Here is a 15,220-nt window from a genome sequence, read left to right as displayed (position 1 = left end):
TTTCACTGTGAAAGCTTTATCCAGTATTTAACACAAAGTGTTATACTTCCAATACTTAAGTTAAAAATTTGGTTTACTCCTGTATACCATCTGTTGGACCAGAGAGTCTATGAACTTGGAAGGAAAACTGTGGGAATCTTCAGATGCATCAGTTTCTGTTTAGTATTGGCTGTGTCAACAGATACGGGATTTTTTTTTTTTTGGCCATGCTGTGGGGCTTGTGAGAGCTTAGTTCCCCAACCAAGGTATGAACCCATGTCCTTGGCAGTGAACTCACAGAGTCCTAACCACTAAATTGCCAGGGAAGTCCCCAAATATGGGATATTTTAAAAATTGCTTACTTTTGGCTGCACTGGGTCTTTGGTGCCGCGCCCAGGCTTTTCCGGTGGCAGTGAGTGGGGGTTGTGTCACACGGGCCTCTTCCTGCAGAGGCTTGTCATCGCGGCTCACAGGCTCCAGAGCTCGGCCTTCAGTCGTTGTGGCTCATGGGCTTAGTTGCCCGGCAGCACATGGGATCTTTCTGGACCAGGGATCAAACCCACATCCCCTGCTTTGGTAGGTGGATTCTTAACCTACCACCAGGGAAGTCCCAGATACAGGATTTAACATGGAATTTTTTTAACTTATTACTTACTCCTTGATGCCTATTGAGCCTCTCTACTAAAGATCGCTGCAGTATTGAAGGAAAATGTTATCAGATGCCTTAATATTTTAATAACTTTAAAAAATTGTTCTGGGATCCATTTGTTCCTTTGTTTTTGCTTAGTTAACATTTATTGAAGGAAGCCTCAGAGCCCATCATGTGTACAGTATTTGCATCCATTTAAAACACCCCTGTGTTGGGATACTTTGTACTTGAGAGGTTTATTCTTCACCAATTACAGCTCCTTCATTTAAGATGCTTTTTTCCTTAGGCCAAGTTTTTGTTTCTTAGCTCTCATCTTGCCGCTTGTGTGGCGTCTTGCCTCATCTTAACCATTCTTGTTTCTAGTAGAAGGCGGGAGCAGCACCGCGGGGCCCAGCTCACTTGAGTCGACCCCCGGCCATGAGTGTCCTGGGGACAGCCCCCAGTCCGTGAGCACGGACCTGCCGTCTGCGGCCTCCAGCTTGGGCAGCGTCGTGGACCAGTCCAGCACAGGGTCTCCTGACCAGCAGAGCAGTCTCAGCGGGGAGGCCAGCGGTGTGCTGCCGGAGTATAGCGACCCCGAGGCATTCAGTGTCCTGGAGGTGCCCCTGCCTGCCCCCGACCTGCTGAACGGAGGAGCCGAGGGGAGAACTGAAAGCCCCCTGGGCGACGGCGAGGGTGGGACAGAGCCCCCCGCTGGGGCGGGGAGCTCCTCCTGGCGTCCGACGGAGCGTGTGGAGGACACTGAGGACATTGCGGAGCTTGAGGGGGAGCCTCGTCCTGTGGACAGTGGGCCGGGCAGCGTGGCGGAGGCCTGGGGGGATGGGGCCGTGCAGCCTGATGGCCCCCTGGGTGCTTTCTCAGAAGGCTGCCTCCTGGACTCGACACCGGAGCCTTCCCGCCTCAGCTGGGCCCCCAGTGCAGAGCAGCACCTTCTGGGGGCCACGGCTGACGAAGGCAGAGCTGAGGAGCCCCCCGAAGAGCAGGGCTTCCTGACGCACATGGGAGCCCCCCGCCACCTCAGCCCAAGTCCCCGGTGCACTGCTCCTGACGCTGACACGGGCCAGACGGCGGTCGTCGCTTCCGAGCGTGACCTGGTTGGGGGAGGCCGACCGCCTTCCTGGGCCTCAGCCTCTGCCGCCAGCACCCAGGAGCAGCCCCCACGGGACCAGGTGCTGACATCCAGCGATGAGGAGGACATCTATGGCCACGGGCTGCCCTCTTCGTCCTCGGAGACGAGCGTGACAGAGCTGGGAGGGGGCCGCTCCCTGCAGGACCTGAGGCAGCTGGGCACGGACGACCCCGGGCTGCTCAAGGCCGATCAGGTACGAGGGCTCCTCCCTTAAGGGAAGTCACTGGCAAACTGACACTGGGAAGAAGTTACACTCCCACTGTCAACCCTGTAAGCCAAGTGTTGGAGGCCCAGATTTGAGGGGTCTACAGCACGGAGATCTGAAATGGCTTGGGCTCCTGCTGACCTGTCGTTCCCAATCAGTAACCAACAAGAGTGGCCTCTCACTGTTGATTCTGACCCGGGAGGGCCAGCCCAGCATGGGCACCTGGTGTTCATCATCCTGGAGAGTGGCTGGGTTGGCCTGGGGCCACTCCAGGAACCCAGTGGGCAGAGGCCCATCCCCTCGTGGAGGAGAAGGCACGGAGCAGGCTGGAGGCCGACACTCCCCGACCCCCTCTCCTCAGATGCGCATCTCTTTGACTCAACATCGGTGCCAAGGTGTGACAGGCATAGAAGGGAGCTGCTCCCTGCAGGACCTGAGACAGCGGGGCACGGACGACCCTGGGCTCCAGGCACAAGAGCTGCAGTAGTCTGGGCCCCCCGGGCTCTAGAGCGCGGGCTCGGTGGTCTGGGCCCCCCAGGCTCTAGAGCACAGGCTCGGTGGTCTGGGCCCCTAAAGCGTAGGCTCAGTAGCTGTGCCGCATGGGCTTAGTTGTTCCTTGGCGCGTGGGATCTTCCCGGATCAGGGATCAAACCCATGTCTCTTGCGCTGGCAGGCGGATTCTTTACAGGGAAGCCCCGCAAGTAATTATCGTTAGATGTGTTGGGTTCAAAGCTGTGTACTGCAACTCTTCTTGTGGTGTGGCTGTGAGGTGTGGCCTGCGGGGGAACCTGCAGCCGCACGCGCCGTCCCCAGGTGCCTCTGGACCTCTGTCCCGCCAAGGCACAGCAGCACTCACAGGGGTCAGGTGCCACGCTCAGCACTTCACAAATTCAACTCGTTTACTTATCTGGAAACAGAAAACACAAGCCAGGTGCTCCCATTTCATAGGAAGTGGAGACTCGGACACTTCGTTGGCTTCACCGGGTCACGTAGCAGGTGGGGCCAGGGTGGCCCCAGGGTCCCCTCTCTCAAACTTCAGTGCTGTCTGTCCTGCCTTGAGAGCAAAACATTGCGCTTACTTGCTTTAAGACAGCAGGCCCTTTCTGCGGTTTTCTGTGTGTTTGTCCTTTCTTCCGTGCCTTCGGCTGCCAAGGTCTGCGTCTGGCGCTGGGACGCTGCAGTGCCTGTGACGGGCAGTCCTGGGTCTCAGAGTCTGAGTCAGACAGTGTGCAGATCCTCCCAGTGGAGCAGGACTTGGGCGCTGGTGATGAGCATAGGGTGGAGAGGGGGTGGCCACAGGGCCCCCACCCACCCCGGCATTAGCCAGGCAGCTCTGGCCTGCGCGATTGGGCTTCTCGGGCAGAGTTTTAGATAGTCCTTGGTGAGAGGGCCCCTAGCACTGTGAGGACCTGGCCTGCCTTCACCCATCCCAGCCGTCTGAAAGCCACATTTGGTGGGTTTCGAGGGTGTAGCTAAGGCATGTCCTGGGAGCAGGGCCAGCTGAGAAGAATTGGGCATCATGCTCCATGGAGCAGTGAATGTCCTTGTGTGGGTAATCGTGCAAATACATGGGTTTCTTTTGCAGTCTTGGGAAACTTTTAAAGTACACGCTTTATTCAGCTTTGCTTTTTGAAAGACTCCTCGGAGCTAAACCTTAGTCTCCAAACTCCAGTCAGGTGGTGTCCTGGCCAGGTGTCCATCAACCACAGGGTGGGCCGCCTGTTTGGTGACTGGAGCAGAACTCAAAACCATACCGTGAGAAAACAAAGGTGGTGGCAGTGCCGTTTCTCCTGTAATGATTAGACGCACAGAGACCAGGCTGCGTTCAAGTGGGAAGTGAGGCATACCTGTGGAAGGACAGCGTGAGCCCCGGGTTAGGGGAGAGGTTTCAGTATCTACGAGAAAGTGTTTATCCAGGCGTGTGTTGGGGTCCTTGCAGGGACAGCAGCTCCCATCTCAGTGTTTCTGTTAGAGCTGGTCCAGAGACAGCGGGGCTGGTCTCCGCATGGCTGCTTAGAGGGCCTTTCACAGACACACACTCACGCGTACACAGCCCTTTCAGTTCCGCAACTTTAATGCTGGCGCACTTCTCGTATTGCCGGGTGTGGGGCCCATGCAGCTGTGTCTTCTGTCGCCGACTCAGCAGGCTCTGTCTCGTCAGTTTGCAGAAAGCTGGATGGGCTACTCCGGGCCCGGCCACGGCATCCTCAGCTTGGCAGTCTCTGAGAAGTACCTCTGGTGCCTGGACTACAAAGGCGGCCTGTTCTGCAGCGCGTTGCCGGGCGCTGGGCTGCGCTGGCAGAAGTTCGAAGATGCCGTCCAGCAGGTGGCAGTCTCGCCCTCAGGTTCGCCCCCTCGCTCCCTGCGCCCGCCCCCCCCACCCCCACCCCACGCAGCCACCCAAGCACTCAGGACCATCCACTCAGCAGACCTTGGCCTTTCCTGCAGGTTTGAGGGCTTTTCACCATGGGACGTGGACTGCTTCATTTGACATCAACTAAAAATTGTGTAAATGCAGTTCAGTTTTTAGTTTTTTTATTAATTGCAGTGATAACACATGAATATACTTTTGTTAAGTTGTGCAAATAGCTTGACTTTTGAGGGTTTTTTTTTTTTAAGAAATATTAACATACAAATTTCTCATAAGAATAAATGTGTTCGTGTTTCTTAGTGTTGCTTTAAGGCAACTGAACTAATGAAGATGGGCCCTTGGATATGTTGGATAAATTTGAAATATTTGGTTTCTTTCTTAGAAATTATTTTTTAACAAGCTACATACATCTTTGGGTGAACAAGCTACTCCTGGGCTGTGAAAAGGAAATGCATTCAGTCCTTCAAGCCGTGATCAGGCCGTTGTCAGTGGGCTGGGACAGACACTTCCTGGATGAGGGTCTACCCCCGCCCCCATCTATACAGAATCTTGTGTCTGTCAAAATGTTGGCCGCTTTACCTATTTGGGGAGGGGAATAGAACAAAAGTCTGTATGTGTATTTGCCTGGTTGTAGCTGGTTTGTTTGGAGAAGGCGATGGCACCCACTCCAGTGCTCTTGCTGGAAAATCCCATGGACGGAGGAGCCTGGTGGGCTGCAGTCCATGGGGTCGCTAAGAGTCGGACACGACTGAGCGACTTCACTTTCACTTTTCACTTTCATGCATTGGAGAAGGAAATGGCAGCCCACTCCAGTGTTCTTGCCTGGAGAATCCCAGGGACGGGGGAGCCTGGTGGGCTGCCATCCATGGGGTCGCACAGAGTCGGACACGACTGAAGCGACTTCGCAGTGGCAGTAGCAGCTAGTTTGTTAGCGCATCAGAATGGAAGGCAGACAAAACTGAGCCTGTGACGTCTGTTAGAGACTCCCTCTGACTCTCCTGGCCTTTGTCACTATGTAAACTACTAGTTTGTTCAGGGTTTTCTTCCATCTTTTGCCTGTTTGAAAAATATTTTTCCTTAGAGACTAAACACTCTGTTCCATTAGCTGACTTTATATAGTTGTGCACTTTAACCCTTTCCCTCTCATTTACCTTTGGGTTCATCTCCCCAGCCGGTTATAAACGTTGGTTCTTTTCTGATTCTGTGAATTACTTTGTGTCTGCACACCATTCAGTCCCTCACCGCTCCAGTGGGAGCTCTGTCTCCTCCAGGTTGGTGCTCTGGCTGAGCTGTCCTACAGGGCCCCGACCAGGGTGGGCACTCGGGGCTGCGGGCTGGGCCAGCCTCCTCTCCCCCGTCTGCGCCTCGTTCAGACCCTCTGTCCAGCCTGTGCGCTCTTGGTGACGCTGGTGGTTTGTTACACCTTGCCTCCGTCTCCATAGACAGGCTTCCTGTCTGCCTTTCCTCCTTCCCTCCCCGTCTTCTGTTTAGTAGAACCCTTTTCTAAGTGGAAAAAGGGACAGCCCAGCTCAGATGCTCCCTTTTCCTGCACCGTATCCTTTTGGCTGGTCCAGAATTCACCCTGTCCCTCCAGGTCCCGTCAGGTGCTCTCTTTCCTGGGACATGCACTGTGCCTCAGGATGGCCATCCGGGTCCTCTCCCGGCACACTTGGTGGCGCTGCCCCCTCCCACGTGGTGCGGGCCCCTGACGCCCGCCCTGTGAGCTGTGTCCTTGAGGCGGTCTCCCCTCCTGCCTTCCTGATGGCCTGCGTGCTGCCAGTGATCCCCTTTCACACGTGAGGCGGCTGAGGGACTCACGCCTCAGCACTGCCCTTCCCCGGCCGGCGTAGCAGCAAAGGGGGAGCGTTGGAGAAATCGCTTGCCCGCAGCGCCCAGAAGGGAGCTTAGCAGGTAAGAGTTCTCGGTGTCCATTGGCCCGTGGATAGAATCTTTCTTTCCATAGGCGCCCTTCTCTGGAAGATTGAACAGAAGTCTAACCGAGCCTTCGCATGCGGAAAAGTGACCATCAAGGGGAAACGGCACTGGTACGAGGCTCTGCCCCAGGCGGTGTTCGTGGCCCTGAGCGACGACACGGCCTGGATCATCAGGACCAACGGGGACCTGTACCTGCAGACAGGTGGCTGCCCCCTGGGTGACTGCACTTTGGTGGCGATGTGCTTGGAGGCGGTGACGGAGGGGCTGGATGTGAATCTTAAGTTAAAACATTTCCGGAAAGAGAGTATTTGCCATTGAAATCTATTAGCAGCTTTCTGCTATTCACTCACATTCAGCCCAGGACATATTTACGGCAGGAATTAATAAAATTATTTTGAATCTTGTAGGGCTAACTATTGCATGTCCCGTTTCCTGTGGTATCAAATCTGAAGAGGAAAGAGTAACAAAGAAATGACATTAGAATCATTTTTCCCTTTAACTCATGACTGAGTTTTTTCAGCCCGGTCAAAGCCCTGCTTCCATATCCTTATTTACACATGGGTCAGGAAAAAACAATGAGAAATAATCTGCTCCAAATAGCAGTTTATCTTGTCCTAGGAAACTGCCCTGAGGGGAACCTTTAGCTGTTGGAAGAGACTCAGTGGGACTTGTTTATTAAAAATAAACTGTAATGAGAGTCAGTGTTTATGTACTGTCAGCAAAATGGGATATGGGTTTCCAAAAGCAACATGATTTAGCAGTACCTGGAAATGAGTACAGGGCAGGAGCTCTTTTTCACTTGTCAAGGGGCCCTGTTGAATTTACATAAAGATCAGTCTTTTGACCATTTAATACTGCTGCTTCTAAGAGGATGTTTCCATCTCTGTTGGAAACGGTCAGCCAGGGACAGCTCTGAGACTGGAAGCCCTCCGCACCTGGCTTGCTCTCGGGTGTGGGGTGCCAGCGTAACAGCAGCTCCTGCCTCAGCCTGGAGGGAAGCCCTGCCAGCTTTGGGCCCGTGTGCCCGCCAGTCTCTCCAGCCTGTTCTCTTGGCTTCCTTGAAAGTGAAAAATAGCTGGGAAGACAGGCACGTCCAACTTCCAGAGGCATCTGAATATCATTCCTGCTGGGGAAAGAGGGCACTCTGGCCTGGGGATGAGGAGGGCCTTAGAAATCACCTGGGCAGTGATTTCAGCCCAACTCAGACCCACCCAGACCTATGGGGTTAGAGGCTCCAGGTTTGGCCTGAGGATTAGTAATGTAAGAAGTCCTGTAGGTGATTCCCACCGTGTTGAGTCTGAGGAAAGAAATGCAGCCCAAGGACTATGATACCGAGGGCCACTCGAGTGATGAGTAGGGACACGTTGGGGAGTGCAGAGGCCCAACCGCAGGCCAGGGAGGCAGGTACGGGCTTTAGGTAGCAGCTGCTCTGCCAGTTCCCTTAGGAGTGGCCTCAGAGCTCCTGAGACAGGACTTGCAGAGTCTCCAAGGGCCGTGGCCACTGAGGGCAGAGGGCGTCTCTGCGCACCGGCTCCTCTGGGCCAGGGCCCTCCTGGCTCGGGTCTGGCTGCTCTCCTATGCTGGGCTTTCGTGTTCTTTCAGAACTTATTTAGCTACTTGGGGACACTAGAAGGTCCTGAATTGTTGTTATTCCAGTTTCCAAAGAGCATCCAAAAACACTTCAGATGGACGTTATATTTAAGCACAATTTAACCATCTTAGGTTGACTAAACCTTAAAAAGAGAAAACATTTACTATGAAAGGAAAGGCTATAATAACAGAATACCAAAAAAGAAAAATAAGCCAGCAACAGGATGAGAATGGGGAGTGAAATCCTGAAGGTGTGTCTCTGGGGTCTTTCCGCCCTCCCCGGCAGGTCTCAGTGTGGATCGCCCCTGCGCTAGAGCCGTGAAGGTCGACTGTCCGTTCCCGCTGTCCCAGGTCACTGCCCGCAACAGCGTGGTGTGGGCGCTGACGGAGCAGCGAGCCCTTCTGTACCGGGAGGGAGTGAGCAGCTTCTGCCCCGAGGGGGAGCTCTGGAAGTGTGACATCGTCAGGTATGCGCGTAGGGGCAGACACTGTCTGTGTCCTCCTTGTCCCTGTCTCGTCTTTGTCAGCTTGATGCCCCTTAAGGGACCCATGTGAGCCTCTCCCAGGCAGAGGTGGTTCCCTGAAGGTTTCCAAGGTCGTGGTGTTCTCTGGGATTGTCAGAGTCAATGCTAGCAGCCTGGCCTTGAAGGCACCCTTTGCCTCCCTCTGACTGGTAGGCTGGACGTTGGGTCAGAGTTCAGTTTTAAAAATGCTTCTACCCTTGAGCAGCATTTGTGTGTGACCTTGAGCCCCACATGTTCACAGTTCTCTCGTGGTGGTCTTTCTGCAGAACTGCCCAGCAGCAGAAAGTTTCTGTTTAGAGTCTCAGATGACTAAGCCAAATATTTTCATTTATTATCCTCCTTGTCAGCTGAAATTATCCATGAATTACAGTTTATTTGGTTGCTTTCTACCAGTCAAATTTTTCCTTGAATTATTGTCAGGTCATTTTTCTAGCGTGAAATTATCAGTAGTCCTTAGAAAAGTTAGGATAGTCTTGGTTTGAGTTTAGCATCCCGGGAAACTTGAGTGAGCTCCTGTTGAGAGCCGGGGGCAGTGCTGGGCTGAGAGTGTGAACGTGACCTGCCCTGGCCTCACAGAGCTCCCGTCTGGGGGAACCACTGCCTGTTGGTGTAGATGGTCCTGAGCTGGACCACGGGGTCCAGCCTCACGGGGTGCCCCGGCTCCCCTGCAGAGGTCAGGGAGGCGCTGTGCTTGGGGGACCGCAGCTAATCCCTGACGCTGGCGGGGACGTCACTGGATGGCAGAGGGAGGGTGTTGTCCACTGAGAGGGCGGGTCTGCCAGGCTGCCGCTGCCCTGCACAGCCTGGCACTGGCAGGTTCTGTTCACTTAATTGGTGGAGGCAGGGGTGGGGCGCTGGACCACACGGCCTGGTATCCCTCACGCGCCTGTGCTTCTTCCCGGGCCGTTTTCTCTAAGGAGTGTTCCCCACTGTCCTGGGCCTGCAGCGTGTCCCTCAGGTCCCACCACACGTCTGAACGGTGCATACTGCACAGCCATTGAACTCTGAACTCAAGCTTCCTTCCTTGGGACTTTCGGGTGGGGCTCATCTCTTGTCCCACACCAAGCCCCCCCCAGACACTTGATGTCAGTGTCCCAGACACGCTGGGGGCCAAGAACCTGAGTGCTGACACCACGCCGTTGTCCTTGTTTTCAGTGAGCGGCAGGCTTTGGAGCCCGTCTGTATAACCCTCGGGGACCAGCAGAGCCTTTGGGCCCTGGACATCCGAGGAAACCTGTGGTTCCGGACTGGCATCGTTTCCAAGAAGCCCCAAGGAGACGACGACCACTGGTGGCAAGTAGGTGTTCAGCTCCAGGGTCCGCGCCAGGGCACCTCCCACGCAGTGCCCCTCCCTTTTCTTACGGAGTTCGGGGAGCTTGGGTTAAACCAAGTGTTCACTTTTGCTGTTTGATGAGTTGTACGTGCTCAGTTGTGTCTGACTCTTTGCAGCCCTGTGAACTCCATGAAATTCTCCAGGCAAGAATACTGGAGTGGGTTTCCACTTCCTTCTCCAGGGGGCATTCTTGACCCAGGGATCGAACCCACATCTCCTGCACTGCAGGCAGAGTCTTTACCCCTGAGTCACCATTTGAGCACATTAGGAATATCAGGGCTTTTATCATAGAAAGTGACTTGGAAAGCTCTTGTTGCCTAAATATGCAGGCTTTGTTTATTCATTTTAAATTTTGGTGTTATTTAGAAATTTGATATTATATGCTAAATAAACCTAGTGACATCCATTTGAAGACCTAGGTAATACTAATATTTAACTCTGAAAGTATGTACTAAGAAAAGAGATTAGATAATAGGTGTGAGAAACCCAACCCACAATTAAAACTCACTATCCCTGCTTGTACAGAAGGCCTGTAAGTAAATGGTATTTCAACAAAGAAAAGGAGAATTTTCCCGGAAAAGTAAACACTGACAAATAGTATGGTATAATTAAGCTCTCTTTACCCCTCTGGCAACATTCAGCGTAAACGTGTCGCCCGCAGTCCCCAGCATGGCGGGTGGGGTCATGCTGGCATTCATGGCGTGGGGCGTGCAGCGGCTCTTCCTGTGCGGGCCCCACTGGGTCAGGCGCTGTCCCTCAGGCCTGCCTCGTCGAGGGCAGGTCTTCCATCGGCCGCTCTTAGGTCTTTCAGATGAGCATGTGGAAAAGGGAGTTGTGTTTGCTCTGTGACTCTAATATGCCAGGTGCTATTGGAAAAGTTATACAAATGATTCAGAAATACTCTGTGTATTTGTAACTGTATCATATGGTTTTACACACACACACACACACAAAATGTGTATATGTCCAAAATTCTGTGTTTAAGTAGCCTAAAGAAAGCTAGATACCATTTTGTCCTAGTATTCAGAACATTCTCTTCAAAGAGGTTTGACAGAGTCGTTCGTCTCCGGGGTCTTTGGGAGCAGAGCTGTGTTAGTCACGCAGGATTGATTCTCTGCAGTGCTCGAGTCAGTGTTATGTTTGGCCGTTAAACCGTTCTTTCATTTTTAACTTGCATCCTACTTATCGGCCAGGCCTGGGTGCTAGGACTGAACGTGTCCCAGGCTTTCCGTGTGGCCTGGCACCGTACCCCACAAGGAAGGGCAGTGGTCCCCAGGCTCTGCTAGCCTCCTGTGGACTCTGGTAGAGTCTGCCCGGCCAAGCTGGCATGCGCTCTGCCCATAAGAGAGAAAGAGGCCACAGGCTCTGCAGCTAACGAACACCATTTGCTTGAACCTCAGTGCAAACAGTAACTCACAGGCAGCCCGAGTTCCATCGCCGTGAGGAAGGGCTGTGTGCACACACAGGTGAGTGCTGATTTCATAGCTGCTCCTGTGCACACACACGGGTGCAGCGCTGATCTGATAGCTGCTCCTGTGCGCACGGGTGCAGCGCTGATTTCATAGCTGCTCCTGTTGCATTTGTTTTGTTTATCACACGTGAGATTCCCTGTCGGGAGTGATTTCTCGTCACTCAGCATTTTGTTGTGCATGACCTCGGAGTGTGGCCTGCAGCACAAGGCCGTCCTCAGAGTGGGGCCGTGACATTCTCTGTAATTAAATCCACCAGGGTGAACAGAGAGCTTTCCAGCAACCAGAGCTGCCCAGCAAGGAGAGGTTTCCTTAGACAGCCTGGAGAAAGGCCTCTTTCGGGAAAGTGAGAGAAGCGCGTCTGGAACCTGAGCCCGGCTGTGCTCCGCACGTGCAGGACAGGTCCAGTCTGTGCTGCTGCTCCGGCGTAGTCACTAGCGGTGCCGGTGAGGTCAGGGCCTCCTGGTGGCTCAGGTGGGAGCGCCTGTGCCTGCAGAGCAGGAGACGGGGTTCAGCCCCTGGGTTGGGAAGGCCCCGAGAGGCGCGGCGCCCACGCCAGCATTCTCCTGGTTGTGCCGGGTCTTCAGTGCCGCACTGGCTTTTCTCCTGCTGCAGAGAGCAGGTTTCTCAGCGCACTGGCTTCTCTCATCGTGGAGCGCGGGCTCTCGGCATGCAGGCCTCAGTGGTCGCGGCTCCCAGGCTCCAGAGCACGGGCTCAGTAGCTGTGGCGCACAGGCCCAGCTGGCTCTGAGGCATGCAGGTTCTTCCCGGATCAGGACTCAAAACCAGGCTTCCAGCATTGAGAGGCTGATTCTTTACCACTGAGCCCCCAGGGAAGCCCCCACCCCAGAGTTCTTGCTTGAAGAATCCTGTGGACAGAGGAGCCTGGCGGGCTACAGTCCATGGGGTTACAGAGTCGAACACCACTGAGTGACTCACACGCTTACTTTCCTGTTAGGTCACAAATTGCTCCGTCACTCTACCTACACTACCTTTTCAAAAATCAGGTTATGACTCTAAGTACTATACCGGTAGTCCTTCGGAAATTTCTAAATTTCAGAACAAAAGAATTCTTTCTCACTGATTTAGAATAAAAGACTTCCGGGGTGCAGCGGGGTAGTATTTAGTCGTAAAAGGAATACATGCTCGTAAGAGGTGCATGCAGTAGAAAAGTATGTAAACTAAAAGCAGATGTTAGCATCCCCCGGAAACGACCCCTTGGAGGTAATTGCACTCAGCGGGGGGGCTGTCCCCACACCTGTCCCCAGTCCTCACAGAGCGCGCGTGCAGGTGGGGCGGGGCCTTAGCTCTCGGGCCGCGCGCATACAGAAGGCGCTTGTGACTGCACTGAAAGCAGGACGCCTGCCTGCCTCCCTCCAGGTGAGCGTCACAGACTACGTGGTGTTCGACCAGTGCAGCCTGTTCCAGACCGTCATCCGTGCCACGCATTCGGTGGCCACGGCGGCCCAGGTACCCGTGGAGAAGGTGGCGGACAGGCTCCGCACGGCGTTCTGGTCCCAGCAGCTGCAGTGCCAGCCGAGCCTGCTGGGCGTCAACAACAGTGGCGTCTGGATCTCCTCGGGCAAGAACGAATTCCACGTCGCTCGAGGGAGTCTCATCGGTGGGTGAATTACTTCGGTCAGCTTGATGGGCAGCTCCACTTAGAATCAGCTTTTAGAGTACGGCTTTAAGATCTCCACTTGAAAAGATCGTTTAGTGCCAATGGTATGAGGTGTGTGATGGAGGCGTTCTCTGTGTTCTTGATCAGTGTCCTCTTTTCTGTCTGTCGTTCCTACAACTTGGACACCAGTGTCTACCTGGTGTGTCGTCAGTTTCCACTAGGGATATCGTAGGATATAAGGAGAGCACGTGGAGCTTGTTTTTATGTCAGCAGTTTCCATTTACATGAAAAACTCCTCCCGTACTTAGAGTCTAATGAGAGAATAGTCTGTTTCCAAGAGGGAAAATTACTGCCCTGTGGGAGATGCGAGGCTGGGGCGAGATCTGTAAACGTAGGCATAAGTGCTCACGTGCCAGCTGAGCCTTCGTTTCTGTGAGTGAGCCCTGCTCAGTGGGTCTCCTCCAGCTCGTCTCCCCTGGGTGGCCTCCCCCAACCCTAGGCAGGACTGCAGCTCTGCCCGTTGGGCTGGCTCTCGCAGTGCTGGCTTGGGTCTCCAACGTTAAGGGCCCTCTAGAACCCCTCTTCTGTGAGGGGTTTTGAAGACCAATTGAGGCCTAGAACTGAAGTTCTGAAGCATTCTGAAGTTCTTCTTTCTTTAACACACTCTTCCCTTATTCTTTCCAGGCACTTACTGGAATCATGTTGTTCCCCGGGGGACTGCCTCTGCCACAAAGTGGGCCTTCGTGTTGGCATCCACTGCCCCCACCAAGGAAGGTGGGTTGGGGTGCCATTGAATGGTTAAATCCATGGTCTGACGTGGTCGAGTTGGGGTGGGAGCCTGGCCGTGGTGGTGTCATGGGCGAGGGTCCCCGAAGCTGGACAGGAGAGAAGGGCCTGGTGTGGGGTGCTTAGGGAGTCTGGAGGCGAGGCTCCTCCTGACGGCCGGGCGCTTCCAGTGTGGCTGCTGAGGCTGGCAGCTGGTACTCCAGCAGCACGTCTCGGGGCCATAACACAGGACAATCGGCACCAGGCTTGTCCGGGCGCCAGGCCATTTCCCCTGTGATCCTCGTTTATAGACCCTGCTGGCCTCAGACCCATTGTCCCCCTGGCAGGCACGCCTCCCAACTCCGCTCAGAACTCAGAGCCCCTCCTGCAGCTCAGGGCAGTCAGGTGGCCCTGCTGGTGGCCAAAGCATCCGCCCAGGATGGTGCTGAGTCCAACGAGACGATGCCATGAGTCTGTGGTTCAGAGGGAGCGGCCGGCGAGGTCCAGCCTGTAGCCGCCAGAATGTGGAGGACTCGGTCAGTGCAACAGAACCCTCCCTCGCCAGACGGTCTGACCGCAGTGCCGAGGGAGAGAACTCTGAACACCACAGGTGTCCTGAATGTGGCCACAAAACTGACTTGACAGGAGGCCCCTCCTGCCCTCATCTATCCTGCAGGTCATGACTGGACACACTGCATTAGAGAAACATCGCTGCACTGCCTGGGTTGGGGGTGGCGGGGTGGAGGGTTGCCAACTGACTCCTCAGAGCTGTTACTTAAATATCTGGCATGGCCATGACCTTATGTTTTCAAAATCCCCCAAAAAATTTAATTTTAAACTGTATCTGGCCCCAGGTTTTAGATAATCTGACTGAGATTGTAAAACTTCTCTAAATGTGGTTTGCATTTTAAAGTGAATTGAGCCTCAAGGACTCTGAATAAATGGAGAGAATGAAAGCGTGTAATTTGAGGGTGAGGAAAGGGAGAAGAGGCTTCCTGGCGTTCTTGGCCTCCTCCAGCACCCTCACCCCGCCACCCTCCTGTCACCCGGGCAGAGGCTCCTCGGTGGTGTACTACCAAGGAGTTGCTAAGCTTGCTTCCTCAGGACCCTGGCCAGCACACCACGATGAAGGCTTCCCAGTTCATTATAGAACATCCAAGGTCTAGGCCGCTAAGCCAGTGATGTGGGCTTCCAAGGTCTGACTTCTTTTGTTTCTTCCGAGTGTGTCGGGCTGGTTTCCTGTTTACTGGCTGCTCCTGCCCCGCGGTGGGGAGCGAGGATGGGTGCCAAGCCGGGGCCTCATGGTGATGCTGTGACCTCTCTGCAGGAAGCTCGCTGTGGCTGTGCCAGAGCAGTAAGGACCTGTGCCGTGTGAGTGCCCAGCACGCCCAGTCCCGCCCGTCCACCGTGCAGCTGCCCCCTGACGCTGAGATGAGGGCCTACGCCGCCTGCCAAGACGCCCTGTGGGCGCTGGACAGCCTCGGCCAGGTGTTCATCCGGACGCTGTCCGCCAGCTGCCCCACGGGCATGCACTGGGCCCGGCTGGATCTCTCCCAGCTAGGTAGGCCACCTACACTGCCGCGCCCGCCCGCCTTCAGCCGCATGGAGACGGGAGGCTTGACCTCCCTCCCGGGGTCCCTGTGTTCAACT

At 54.6% G+C, this 15,220-nt stretch overlaps 1 protein-coding gene across 5 annotated transcripts in view; it reads left to right on the top strand.

Moving 5' to 3' along the window:
• TECPR2 (tectonin beta-propeller repeat containing 2) overlaps positions 1-15,220 on the top strand; it is a 102,886-nt gene that overhangs the window by 50,206 nt on the left and 37,460 nt on the right. For 3 of the 5 annotated variants that reach the window (XM_040256876.1, XM_040256874.1, XM_040256878.1), the window contains exons 9-16: positions 992-1,950; positions 4,124-4,307; positions 6,297-6,470; positions 8,145-8,325; positions 9,538-9,679; positions 12,565-12,805; positions 13,490-13,579; positions 14,898-15,131. In XM_040256876.1, the coding sequence (XP_040112810.1) occupies positions 992-1,950; positions 4,124-4,307; positions 6,297-6,470; positions 8,145-8,325; positions 9,538-9,679; positions 12,565-12,805; positions 13,490-13,579; positions 14,898-15,131 (2,205 nt within the window). The remainder of the gene's footprint in view (positions 1-991; positions 1,951-4,123; positions 4,308-6,296; positions 6,471-8,144; positions 8,326-9,537; positions 9,680-12,564; positions 12,806-13,489; positions 13,580-14,897; positions 15,132-15,220) is intronic. The other 2 variants (XM_040256877.1, XM_040256875.1) reach the window with 1 other exon arrangement.

The sequence above is a fragment of the Oryx dammah genome, unplaced genomic scaffold (genome assembly GCF_014754425.2).
Source record: "Oryx dammah isolate SB20612 unplaced genomic scaffold, SCBI_Odam_1.1 HiC_scaffold_16, whole genome shotgun sequence".
NCBI lineage: Eukaryota > Metazoa > Chordata > Mammalia > Artiodactyla > Bovidae > Oryx > Oryx dammah.
Note: the sequence above shows the minus strand (reverse complement) of the source record. Positions and strands in the feature narration are given on the sequence as shown.